Below are 12,882 nucleotides of genomic sequence, written 5' to 3'. Positions count from 1 at the left end.
AGAATGCAAAAGTAAGAGAGAATCCATGATGATGCTTTTTAAATGTGCAGCTTCAGAATCTGTGAAATGTCGGCTACCAGCACCCAACGGCATGTATACGAGAGAGATTCTGGTGTTTCTGGCAAAATACATTTATACTTAAAAATCGATTCAGGATTGAATGAATCAATATCGCATTATTCAAACCAAAATTTATTGAATCGGAAAATACATTTTTTTAAAACCCACCCCTAACACTGAACTTCATGAGGCAGATGGACCATAAGAAAACAAAAATTGGACCACAAAGTCACAAGGGTCTAAAACAAATACAGTTCAGGGGGTCAACCGGGAGGTTGAAGGCACTGGCAAAACAGTTCTGGGGGCCGACTGTGAGGTCAGTGTTGGTGGCGAGGCTTGGCAGGTGTGGGCTTGGCCAGTGGCAGCCCTTGGCGTGGCTTGGTAGGTGCGGGCTTCGCTGGTGGCAGCCATCAGCATGGCTTGGCAGGTGCGGGCCTAGCCAGTGGCAGCCGGCGGCATGGCTTGGCAGTTGGCGGACATGCAGACCGTGGGCTTGGCTGGTCCCGAAGGCATGAAGTCCTCTGCCTGAGACGTGGCTGGATGAGACGATATCCTTTGGCCCTCCCAGCCGCAGGGGGCTGGTCAGGCTCGGCTGAGTCCCCAGCTGACAAAGGAGGAGGCTGGTCAGGCTCACCTGAGCGTTAAACAAAAGGCAAGCCGTTTATTGTGGCTGAATAAAAAAACATACCAAACATGCAAAACAAAGGGCAGAAGGAAACTAAGACAACACTAGTGATAACTAAATTTGGAGAAACTAAATTACTAAACACGGTAGAGAAAGAACACGGAAACTTAAACATGACAAACCCTGAACCTGGAATCTCAAAATATGGAAAACATGGAAACAGGCACTAGCTTCGGTGCTCAGAGCCGTGTTAGCTAGCCAAATGAGGAGGTCGCAGTGCAGACAGCATCTGGATGAATTCTCTCAGGATTTGTTTTGTCTCCTACCACCACACTGCCTTCAGGGAAGCCAAACCTCTTCTGAACCTCAGCAATCAGCTGTCTGATCTGATGACCCTTCTCTCCAAGAACAGTCTTGATCCTAAAGATGGCGAGATGTTTAGGGTTAAACTACATGGTTAAAAAAGCTCCGAAACAAACAAACAGAAAAAAGATCTTTCCACACAACGACACAAAGCTGAGACATCATAGAGCTACACAGTTAAAGGTTTTATGTTTTTTGATAAGCACACCGAATTTACATGAAGGAAGATGTGCTATATAAACAAAACTAACACAGGATATAATAATGTTACAAATGTAATGGCAGGGATCCTAACGTTTGATTTTAAGAAGGAAGGAGATGATAGCAGCTTGGGTCGCCACAAAAGATATATGACAAAAATGCTATAATTATGTAATTTAAATAATGCATATTACAAGATGCATTCTTGGATAATATTTGGATTAATCCTGATGTAATCATGCTACACTTTTTTCTGTATTTCATGTTGTAGCTTTATGTGTACAATATAGGTGATGCTCATCAGCCTTTTGAACTGTACAACGTTATCTCAGAATCAAAGTGACAAATGTCACTTCCAGAGAACAACCAGTGTTACATCAGCATCCACCTTCTCCTTCAGATTTACAGGCACATTTTTTTCACCACTCATAGATCAGACAACCAGACTGGCTCAGGCTGTGCTTTAGGTGTGACCAGTGATTAATTTTTATTTATTTATTTTTTTACCATTGCACTATAAATAACCCACATTGCAAAAGGTAAGTTATGCCTTTATTCTCACATTGTGGCTCATTGTTTTAACTGATGTTTGCACAAATTGCTACTTTGGAAACCAACCAAGGTGTTTTCTTCTGTGGTTAAACAGTTTAAAGCCTAGAATTTATTATTTATTTATTAATATCTTATCTTATCTTATATTATTATTTGTGAAAATACACTCTGAAATAAAGAGAAAATAACATTCTCTTTATCTCTTTACCTTTTGTAAAGTTGGACCAGCCACAGGGAGTGTGAGGGTGATTTTGGCCTCCTGTTGAGCGGTGATATTAGTAAAGACAAAATTAACAGATGGACCCCAAGAAGCTTTCACTACAGCATTTCCGAAAAGCTTCATCTATTTTCTCACTCAAACATCGTGTGAAGTGAACCTGAAATAATCCATTCCTCTGCAGATGATTGGTTAGCTCTTTGACAACTACTCTTTCAAGAGTTTATGAGATGAAAGGAAGGTTGGAGACTGGCCTGTAATTAGCTAGTGATCTGTGCTAAGGCATTTTTAATGTTTGTTATTTTTTAGGCCTCAGTTATTTAGCAAGACAGGGGCTTGTTTAACATGTGTCTTTGGCCATTTCACTGGGGCCACATGGTTTTGTGAATAAATCTGCTGAGATCTAGATCCATTGCATGTGGGGAAACTGATTGTCATGGCAAGTATAGTAAGTGGTTTAGATTCACAACCATTTTAAATTGCTTTATCAGAAGTGATGCTTCTTTTTGCAGAGATAATTAAAAAATTGTCAGTCTTCTGCTAGTGCTTCTCTGATGTTAAACAATGTAATGTCACAAAGAGAAAGTCCACAATTAAGGCTTTAATTGCAGCAAATTTTATTAAAGCAATTGAGCAGGAGAAAAGCAAAAGCAGAATTAAACAAGTCACTCAATAATAATAAAATCACATCAATTATACTTATCTACTTAACCTTTTTACTGTGATATATAATATATAATATAATATAGAAAATCTTTTTTTTTAACTTTTTCCACATTTTTACATAAAACATCATCATTTTCTCAATACAACTTTTTCATTAAATCATAGATTTTTAAAGTCAGAGTGCACACACGCCGTTTCTACACTTCACTGGAAGGGCTGTTGTTAGAATCCCTATTATATTTTCAAACTCCCATCCTTTTTAATTAAGCTTACACATAATTACATTTTCCAGATTATATTCTGATCAATATTAAGCATAATTATCTGTCAGTTCAATCTCAAAAGAACTACAATTCTGTGTTTATTCGTGGCAACACAATGATGATGATGATAATGGGTCAGTGAAACAGCTCTTATCTTTTCAGTCACACCCAGGCATGAATATGAAAGATTGAAGCTGGATTGTGTCTCGGGACGCAGAATCTAGACATTAGAACAGATTTTCTCTCTACTCAACATATTCATCAGACTTTGATTCTATCTTTGATCCTATAAATCAAATGTAAGACTGGATGTTGAGCCCTTTTCTTCACTTCTGGTTGGAACTGAGCAAAGGCAATTCTCTACGGCAGATTAAATAAAGAGTTGTCAAACTTCAACCTTAAAGTAAAGGACCTTTTAACATCAAACAAAAAGTAAAGGTAAAGTAAAGTATTTCTGAAAAATGTAGAAGTTTGTAGAAAACATTTATTCTCATTTTCCAGCTACAATCACAGTAACAATCAGATGTTTCAGTCTTGTTCTTTCAGCATCATTTTATGGAAGGTGCTCCTCATTACCTTTCTGCTCAGGGAAAGTTAAACCTGCAGCAGCTTCAAGGTAAAAGTTAAAGAAATAGTATAGGGGCCGCAGCTGACAGAAAAAAAACCCCATTCACCACTTCTTTTGTTCATGTCCAGGGTCAACAAGACACATCTGAGCTCCAAACCAGCAGAACTGGTGCTGGGCCACAATCAGAGGCCTCATGCTCTGAAGAACTTCAGTTTGTTGAAGTATCTCTTTGTCATTGCCATCGTCTTGCTGCTCTCGATCCACAGGTGGGTGAAATGACTGAAATTACTTCATTATGATCCCCTTCAACAGGACACCGAGTCAAATACCCTGAAACACATTAAACGAACAGCAGGTTTGGAAAGATGAGGCTCAGAGACGGAGGATGCACACCTTACTGGAAACAATTTTTGTCACATTAACAGCAAGGATGAAAATCAGCACCAGTGACTTCAATCACATATATCAGAACCCGTTCTTGTTCTGTTACTTTTTTGTAGAATAGCATACTAAAAGATTGTGTGATTTGGCTTTTATAATGCCTCAAGATAGATTTTAGGATTGTTCAAGTGAGGGTTCTTCCAAGTAAAGTAAACTCACCTGGGAAAATAACCTCCTCTCTCTAAGACTGTAGTGTCTTTACTTTGCACTGGAGAGTATAATGGACAAAATGATTAGATACAGCAGAAAGGTGGAGCATGTAAAATCAGGTGTTTCTGTTGGATGAGAGACTGACATTAGTGTCGCATACAGCGGATTTTTCTGTGGCTGTAGATTTATATCATGCTTTCCTAGTAAACTACTTTGTGACATTCAGTGCATCTTATCAACACATATCCAGTGAAGTGGTTTTGCTTGCTGCTGAGCAGATTTTATCTCTATGTTCACGTATGTGGTTTTCTAGAGTTGATGTGCTCTCTTTTAAAAAAATACAACCACTATAAGGTGTGTGAGACTTTTTAATGTCGCACTTAGTTTGGAGAAAGTTATGCAATTTGTTTGAAGACATGTTAGTTTTTTTAAGCTGTTCTTCTACAGCCGTAGAACAGATTTCATAATCAGCCGACCCGTTTGTTATCTCTGAAACTTAAACTTGATATCATCTGCCCACCTATGAAGTTTCATGAATTTATCTTGCAAAGTGATAATATCTGTCTGATATTAAGACCAACCAATCAGATTTCTGGGACCTACTGCTCAGAAAGGTGTTTTGGTGCTACAGGACTGGATCACGTACAAAAGACCAGCCCTGAGTCCACAAACCATCCCCAAGCCCCAAGTACGGAGTGCTAGAAGGCAGAAGAATAAACCAGCTCTACTCCACGTGTAAGCGTGTTGCAAACAACCCTCTGCACTCTACATCATTCCTACTATATATCAGTCCAGACAGTCACGCCGAACAAAGCTTTTGACCATCAAAAGACGGAGTGCCAACTCATATGAGCACATTTGCAGCGTGCATATAAAATAATTAAAACATCTTTATTTAGTAGAAAAATCAAAAATTTTCAACACATTACAGAGATCACACAAATCCACTATTCTTAAAATCAAAAGCACTAAAATTGACAGATCTGGTTCATTTTCTCACTGCACAAATTATATATAAAGCAATAAACAACCTACTTCCTGACAATATCATAAAGTTGTTTTCTAAAAGGGAACGGGATACAATTTGAGGGGGGAATTCAATTTAAAACATCATTGTATCTGTACAACATTAAAAAGTTTTTACATCTCTGTGTGTGGAGTGAAGCTGTGGAACAGACTTAATAAAGATATGAAGCAAAGTCCGAGCATGGCGCAGTTTAAAAAGCAGTTCAAGGGAATGATTTTTGCAGGGTACAGGGAGGAGGTAGAGATTTGATAGGGAGTTCTTGTCCAATATTTTCACAAGGCTGATGTGTGTATATGTGTGTGCAGGTGCATGGGTATGTTGGTATGGGTATATATATCTGTAGGTTGTGTATCCTTTGAGGTGTTACTCGGGTTATTGAATATTTGTATATGTATGTATATGTGTATGTACATATGTATATGTATATAGATAGATATACATATAATTAATGCATTAAAAAACATATTGATTACTAGATAGTGGAAAGGGGGTGGGATTGAATAAGCGCATGCTTCCTCCTGCTCCTTTTTGAACATGAAAGTTATTTGTAGTTGTGGGTGCTCGTTTTCCTTCTGTTTTGCTTTGTTTGTTTGTCTCTTTTTATTTTCATGTTGTTTAACTTCTTCAACATATTCAAAATAAAGATTCAATCAATCAATCAATCCTAACAATGCTCAGGTAAACCTTTATTCAATTCAATTCAATTTAATTCAGTTCAATTCATCTATATAGCACTCTTCACAGGATAAAAACCACAAAGTGGTTCACAGTAATATAAAAAAAGAAATACATAAAAAACAAACAAACAAAAAACAAACAATCAACCTCCCCCCCCCAGCACAATCAAACATACAGCACAAATCTAATTAAAAGCCAATCTAAATAAATTAGTCTTAAGCTGCTTTTTCAAAGAATAAATACAATCAAGGCAACGTAATGATGGAGGGAGAGCATTCCACAACCTGGGGTCCACCGCTCTAAAAGATCTTTCTCCTCTGGTTTTAAAACGTGTTTGTGGGACTTCTAACAGCCTTTGATTAGAAGATCTCAGGCTGCGAGAGGGAGCGTGGGGTTCTAAATGTAGGCAGGGGCATCACAATTCAAAGCTTTAAAAGTCAGTACCAAGATTTTAAAATGAATTCTAAAATGTACTGGAAGCCAGTGTAATGAATGTAAAACTGGTGTAATGTGCTCTCTTTTTCGTGTCTAAGTTAAAAGCCTTGCAGCAGCATTCTGGACTGACTGGAGACGGTCCAGATTCCTTTTGCTTAAACCAAGAAAAGGCTGTTACAATAATCTAAGCGAGATGATATAAAAGCATGAATTAATATAAAAAAGCATGAATATAAAAGCATGATTAGAGATATCAATGGTGTCAAAGGCAGATGTCAAGTCCAACAAAACCATGACTGAGGATGCTCCGGAGTCAGCTAACATGATAATGTCACTAGAGACTTTAAGTAATGTGGTTTCTGTTGAGTGACTTTTACGGAAACCTGACTGAAATTTGTCATAGATTTCATGTTTTTCTAAAATAGAAGTAAGTTGATCTGCAACTACTTTTTCCAGAATTTTCGACAGTAATGGGAGCTTAGAGATAGGCCTATAATTCTTAAGCTGAGTTGGATCCAAACTGCTCTTTTTTAATATCAGCTCAACAACAGCATGCTTACAAACCTATGGACCACACCTGTTGAAAGAGAGGCATTGCGTATCTCTACAATGACAGAGAGAGCATTTTTAAACAGCCCAGCAGGTAGAATGTCATTTGCACAAGTGGTAATTTTCATTTTATCCAGCAGGAGTGAAAGGTCATGTATGGTCATTGGGTTAAACACTGACAGTAAATGAGGGGGAGGTATCAACTTTATCCACAAAGAAATTCAGAAAGTCATCACTCTCAGATATGGAGGTCACGGGTACTGGGTGGACCACGGGGGAAACAATAGAGTTTATGGAGTTAAACAGTACCTTGAAATTTCTCTTGCTTGATGAGATTAACTGAGAAAACTATCCTGATCTGGCTGTTTTTATGGTTTCATGTAGGGAAACCCAAAGTTCCCTAAGGTGGAGCCTGTGAACTCTGAGTTTAGTTGATTTCCAAAGGCGTTCTACTTTCCTACAGATTATTTTGACCTTCCTTATGTCATCATTTATCCATGGATGAGCTCTTTTTGGGGCAGCAATGACAGATTTCATAGGTGCCACTGAATTTAAAATCTCCAAGCAGTGATTGTTAAAACACTGAGTAGCAACATCAGCATCAGTGCAGCCACTGATCACATGACGGTCCAACAAATTAGAAAACTTCAAAGCAACATCCTGATTTATGAACCGCTTATGGAACATGAGATTAGAAGGTGGTGTGTACAGACACAAGGTCCAAGGTGTGGCCTTTAACATGGGTGGGTCCAGAGACATGCTGAATAAAATTAAAAGAGTCTGTAATGGATAGAAAGTCAGAGGCCATGCTACAGCTAAGATCATCCACGTGCAGGTTGAAATCCCCAATCATTAAGACCTTCTCTAGTTTAATAATGCAAGCTCAGTAGGTAGTGTGGTCGCCCCATGATTGGAAGGTCAGGGGTTCGAATCCACTACCCTGAGGTATCCCTGAGCAAGGTACCGTCCCTACACACTGCTCCCTGGGTGCCTGATTTGTGGCTGCCCACTGCTTCACTAAGTAAATGGGAAAAGACTAATGCAGAAAGAGTAATTTCCCCACGGGGATCAATAAAGTACACGTTATAATTATTATTCTAAAAAGTCTGTAAAATCTTGACTAAAAACACCAGCGGGGCCGGGAGGGCAGTAAATTAAAACACAATAAAACATATCTGATGAACCAACTTTAAGAAGCCGTGACTCAAAGGAAGGAGGAGGAGTCCATAGCTCTGCAAGCAAAACTGTCCCGGTGAACAGCAGTGTTGGGCAAGTTACTTTGAAAAAGTAATTAATTATAGTTACTAGTTACTTCTTCAAAAAAGTAACTGAGTTAGTAACTGAGTTACAAGATTCTAAAAGTAATTAATTACTTGAAGTAACTATTGCGTTACTTTAAAAAAAAAAATCATTTAACCCTCTGGGGTCCAGGGTATAATCGGCCATTTTTAACTACTTTTGATGTTTCCTCCACATTTCACCTTTAAAAACTATTTATTTGCCTCGTTTGGTATCATCCTTTTCAGCACAACCTCACGTGTCTGAATTTACAGTCATGTTTTTATTTTTACGGACTGTATTAACACAATTGATCTAAAATCAGACAAAAAACATAAAAATCAGAGTAGAAAAAGTTTTTTTTACTGTAACAACCACAAACATGTTTAATGAATCATATTTCATAACTTTAAATGTAAATATAAATTGTCAATTTTAAAATCCTATGCACAAGTTTTGCAAACAACAAAGTTATTTGCATCCATTTACCTTTTACCTTGATTTTTTTAAATAACCATTTCAAACTATTTACAGAACAATCAGCTGTTCTGCATTCAATAAGATGCCAAATTATTTGTGCCATTCCAAATATTTCTGTCCACTATAAAGAAGAACATCACAGCCTGATACCTGCAGGTCTGACAGCAGCAGGTGTATCACTCCTGTTTCTACCTGGAGACAGCAGTCGCCTCATTGTTCTCACACACAACACAAAACTATCCACAACACTACAACACATTGACTACACACGCCAAACACGCTAAACGTCACGAATCTCTCACATGTCAAAACTCTCTCTCTCTCTCTCACTCACTCACTCACTCACAAAACTTCCCCTGTTTTTTTTTGGTTTGTTTATTTTTTGCTCATAAGCAGCAGCGAGTGAGGAAAAAACGCCGCATATATATTGTTTATCATGACTCTGGTTTTACGTGGCCTATCAACACAATTATATGTCACCTTGTTGCTTTGTCTTTAAGTGGTCATGTGATTGGCTTACCACGACTACTTTATTCTTCCTCAGTCAAACAGCAGCACTCATGGGATTGTTTTGCCCCCTTAGCTCCAGGTGTTGTGCCAGACAGTGATCGTGATTGCCGTCCGCGGGAGCGCGCGCAGCTGCTTAAAGCTGTAGCGTCCAGATTACTTGCATACTACTACTTCCGTGCAACTGGTATAAGGTGCGGTAAGCTGAACACAGCTTCAACCATCTGTTTGTTAAAAAATAGTAACGGACCGCATTTTCTTGTTAGTAACTGTAACGGCGTTGTAACAATGGGAATAGTAATTAGTTAGATTACTCGTTACTGAAAAAAGTAATGCCGTAGGTAACGCTGTTACTTGTAACGCCGTTACTTGTAACGCCGTTATTCCCATCACTGGTGAACAGTGACCAGACCACCACCACAACAGTCCAAACGCAGAGTACCGATGAAGTGACAGCCGACCAGGCAGAGTTCATTATTGATTCCGTGAGAAACATAAAGTCCAGACTATTACTGCTAAAAAAGTTATTCAGTACAAATGATTTGTTGGCTATGGAGCGAGCGTTTAGGAGAGCGATCTGAAGCAGAGGTGACAGGCTGATGTCATCAGCAGCTGATTGACGGGGAATTGACAGCAGACACCTGGAATAAGGACGTAGTCTCCCGGTACCCCTGGCTGTGGAACTGTGGTCTTGTACACAGCAAAATCTCCAGTGTTAAATTAACACTAGAGAGTGTCTATATGGGTCCACACCTCTGAGTGTTAAATTAACACTTTTGACAGTGTTATATGTTTAAAATGACAGGCCAAGGTAAAAAAAAACAAAAATCCAGCATCTCCAGACATGATGCCAATCCAGGTAATTGTTCTGTTTGTCTGTTTTGCTTGGCATTATCCGCGTCCTAAAGTGTAACCGGTATCAAATACCGGAGATGTTGTCTACCATGGAGCGGAGGAAATCCCCCCCTTTAAAGAGTTCCTGAGAAGTCCCGTCTCAACACTTATTTAAGCAGCTGTTTCTCAAAGGGAGTTAGCTATGCACCAAGCCTATTGTGTGCTGTGCTCTGGTAGGAATCCAGTCTCTCTGAGCACTTTGTTCACAGCTGGTGTGAAGTGGGCGCTGTAGCTCAGCAGTCTGCCATCATAAATCAGCTTGTCTTTTGCCAGGTTGGGTTGTCTCGGAAATCTGCAAAAAAAAAAAAAAAAGTATGAAACAGGTTTGTATGTGCTTAATACATTATAAGAGAGACAAAAGATTCAGAATAAAAATATCTAAAAATTACGTGCTAGCAAAGATGCTGTTGGAAGTATATCTTACAGGTAAAAACACAGTGATAAATAAGTAATTTTTATTTAGACAATTGTTTTGTATAAAGCAAAATTTGTAAATAATTTGTAAATACATTCTTTACAATTTTCATCAAATCCTCCTGGAACTCAGTGAGTGTCCTTGTTTGGCTACCGTTATAAATTCTTTCTGACCCCAGAAAGACTAAAGAAACAATAGATCTTAATGCACAAGGGTGAAATCTGTAAAATGTATAAATAATATCCACAATATTCAGAACAAAAGGAACTAAGTGTTTAATAAATTAAAAGTCACTGCTCAGGAACAAAAACATGAATCTGTTGATAAAGAGAGGAAGGTGAAAGAAATATTAGTGTGGTAAACAAACAGATTTAATAATGGGTTTATCCAGTGAAGCACAGCAGAATAGCATTAAAGGGGAAACAGACTATCATGGGATTGAGCACAATTTTTGCTGGTTTTTGTAGCAACTAATGATGAGGAATTGTTTAACTAATTTACCTTGTGTGGTACATCCGTGCTATGTTCCTGTCAATCCAGGAGCAGCCGTGCTGTGACTTCAGAACCCCATGAACAGTTGTTGCAAACACTGCTCGAGGGTTGACAATGATCTTGAAGTTAGAGTAATGAGTCTCCTCAATGATTGGTTCTTGGTACAGGTGAGCCAAAATGTTCACACCAGTGACATTCTTCCAGTCAGTCTGTGGTGGCAGACTTTGGGATGCTGGAGGAGCCAACATGACATTGATGGGGAACACGTTATTTTCAAACATGTAGCACTTGTTGGCACCATATTGGTTCTCCAGCAGCGGCAACAACTCTACCCAGCTGGCAACAGAATAACAAGATAGTTATAACATGTAAAACCACTTGAACAGCACACAAGCAATTAAAAGATAACTAACCACAGCAGGAAAGTTGAAAACAATTTCAATAATGTGTTTTAAGTGATCTCTAAGTGATCTTAAGTGATCTCTCAAAGTTTTTCTTTGGATTTTCCCATATTTCAGGACCAAACCTTGGACTTGACCTTCTACTTTTAATGTTTGTTTGTTTGTTATTTCACTAACCTGGGAATCGTTTAGGCAAGTCTACTAACTTACTATTGGTGTCATGAATCCAAATTTTGGCTGACATTGTCATCAATACACACCAACAGGACACACCTTCTTATTTAATGGTTTTTTCTTTGTTTTTACTCCTTTCTACATCATATATACATACTGCAGACTTCAAATGTATAAAGCAAGATATATGTCATTCCTATCAAAGAAAAAAAAAGATAAATAGCTGACCAAAGTGTTGTATAAAAGAAATATAAGAGAACAAATTTTATTTATTTATTGTACTTTCAAAATAAAAATCACTTATTCCTAACTTTAATAAGCTGAAGTTCAAATGAAGAAAAATGTTCAACATTGACTGAACAACAAGAGAACCGGTTTTGAGATGACTGGATGTCTGATGCTGACTGATAAAGAACTGACGATTAAGGCAAAGCTTGATGAGGCATAAAAAGTCAAAGCCAGATCGTCAGGTTTCCGAATTTTTTTTCAATACATAAAATCGTTCAATAAGAATGTTTTATTAGTTAATGATCAGTTAATGATGGGAGCAGGTACAAAATAATAATATAAAGCAGGGGTAGGCAACTCCAGGCCTCGAGTGCCGGTATCCTGCAGGTTTTAGATCGCACCCTGGGTTAACACACCTGAATCCAATGATTAGTTCATTACCAGGCCTCTGGAGAACTTCAAGAAATGCTCAGGAGTCATTTAGCCCTTTAAATCAGCTGTGATGGATCATGGACACATCTAAAACCTCCAGGACACCGGCACTCGAGGCCTGTAGTTGCCTACCCCTGATATAAAGGAACAAAAAGCCTGTGACTAGAAACCTGGAACATGAAACATAAAAACCTGAGACAGGGAAATACGGAAGCCCCGCTGCAGTTGTGGATATCAGGGGGACCACCTCTGTTCACCGGGTGGTCCCATCAACCATGGTCAAAAGGTATGTGAAACCCTGTGACTGCGGTAGAGGAACCACCAGATCAACATGCACATGATCAAAAACATTTGCCAGGGATGAGAAATGGTTCAAAGGGTGCCTTGGTGTGCCTATGGACCTTTGCATGCTGGCATGGAACACACGCTGCAGCCCATTCACTAACAGACCTGCGAAGGCCTGGCCAAACAAACTTGAAGCTGACCAATTTAACAAAGGCCCGGAACCCCAGATGTGATAGAACGTGCACTGAATCAAAAACGTGACGACACTATGAAACGGGGACCACCAGGGTTAGGGGATTATCTTGACAGAGGACAAAACAAAAGGCAGCAAACATCCAAAGAAGAGCTTTGAATGTCTTTCAAGAAGCCTGGAGAACTATTACTAAAGACTACTAAAAAATTATAAATATTGACTTTCAACCTCATTGACCTCTCTAATCATGCAAACTGTTCTTGTTTTGTCTTATATTTTGTATTTCCATGTATGTTTGCAGCACATGT

At 38.7% G+C, this 12,882-nt stretch overlaps 1 protein-coding gene across 4 annotated transcripts in view; it reads right to left on the bottom strand.

The window, feature by feature from the left end:
• Positions 1-9,856: 9,856 nt before the first annotated feature.
• si:zfos-464b6.2 overlaps positions 9,857-12,882 on the bottom strand; it is a 106,551-nt gene continuing 103,525 nt past the window's right edge. For all 4 annotated transcript variants that reach the window (XM_040039623.1, XM_040039621.1, XM_040039626.1 and 1 more), the window contains exons 9-10: positions 10,871-11,197; positions 9,857-10,246 (exon numbers count right to left, since the gene is read on the bottom strand). In XM_040039623.1, the coding sequence (XP_039895557.1) occupies positions 10,108-10,246; positions 10,871-11,197 (466 nt within the window). In that variant the 3' untranslated portion in view covers positions 9,857-10,107. The remainder of the gene's footprint in view (positions 10,247-10,870; positions 11,198-12,882) is intronic.

The sequence above is a fragment of the Simochromis diagramma genome, unplaced genomic scaffold (genome assembly GCF_900408965.1).
Source record: "Simochromis diagramma unplaced genomic scaffold, fSimDia1.1 OVJJ01000031.1, whole genome shotgun sequence".
In the NCBI taxonomy this organism is placed as follows: Eukaryota; Metazoa; Chordata; class Actinopteri; order Cichliformes; family Cichlidae; genus Simochromis; species Simochromis diagramma.
Note: the sequence above shows the minus strand (reverse complement) of the source record. Positions and strands in the feature narration are given on the sequence as shown.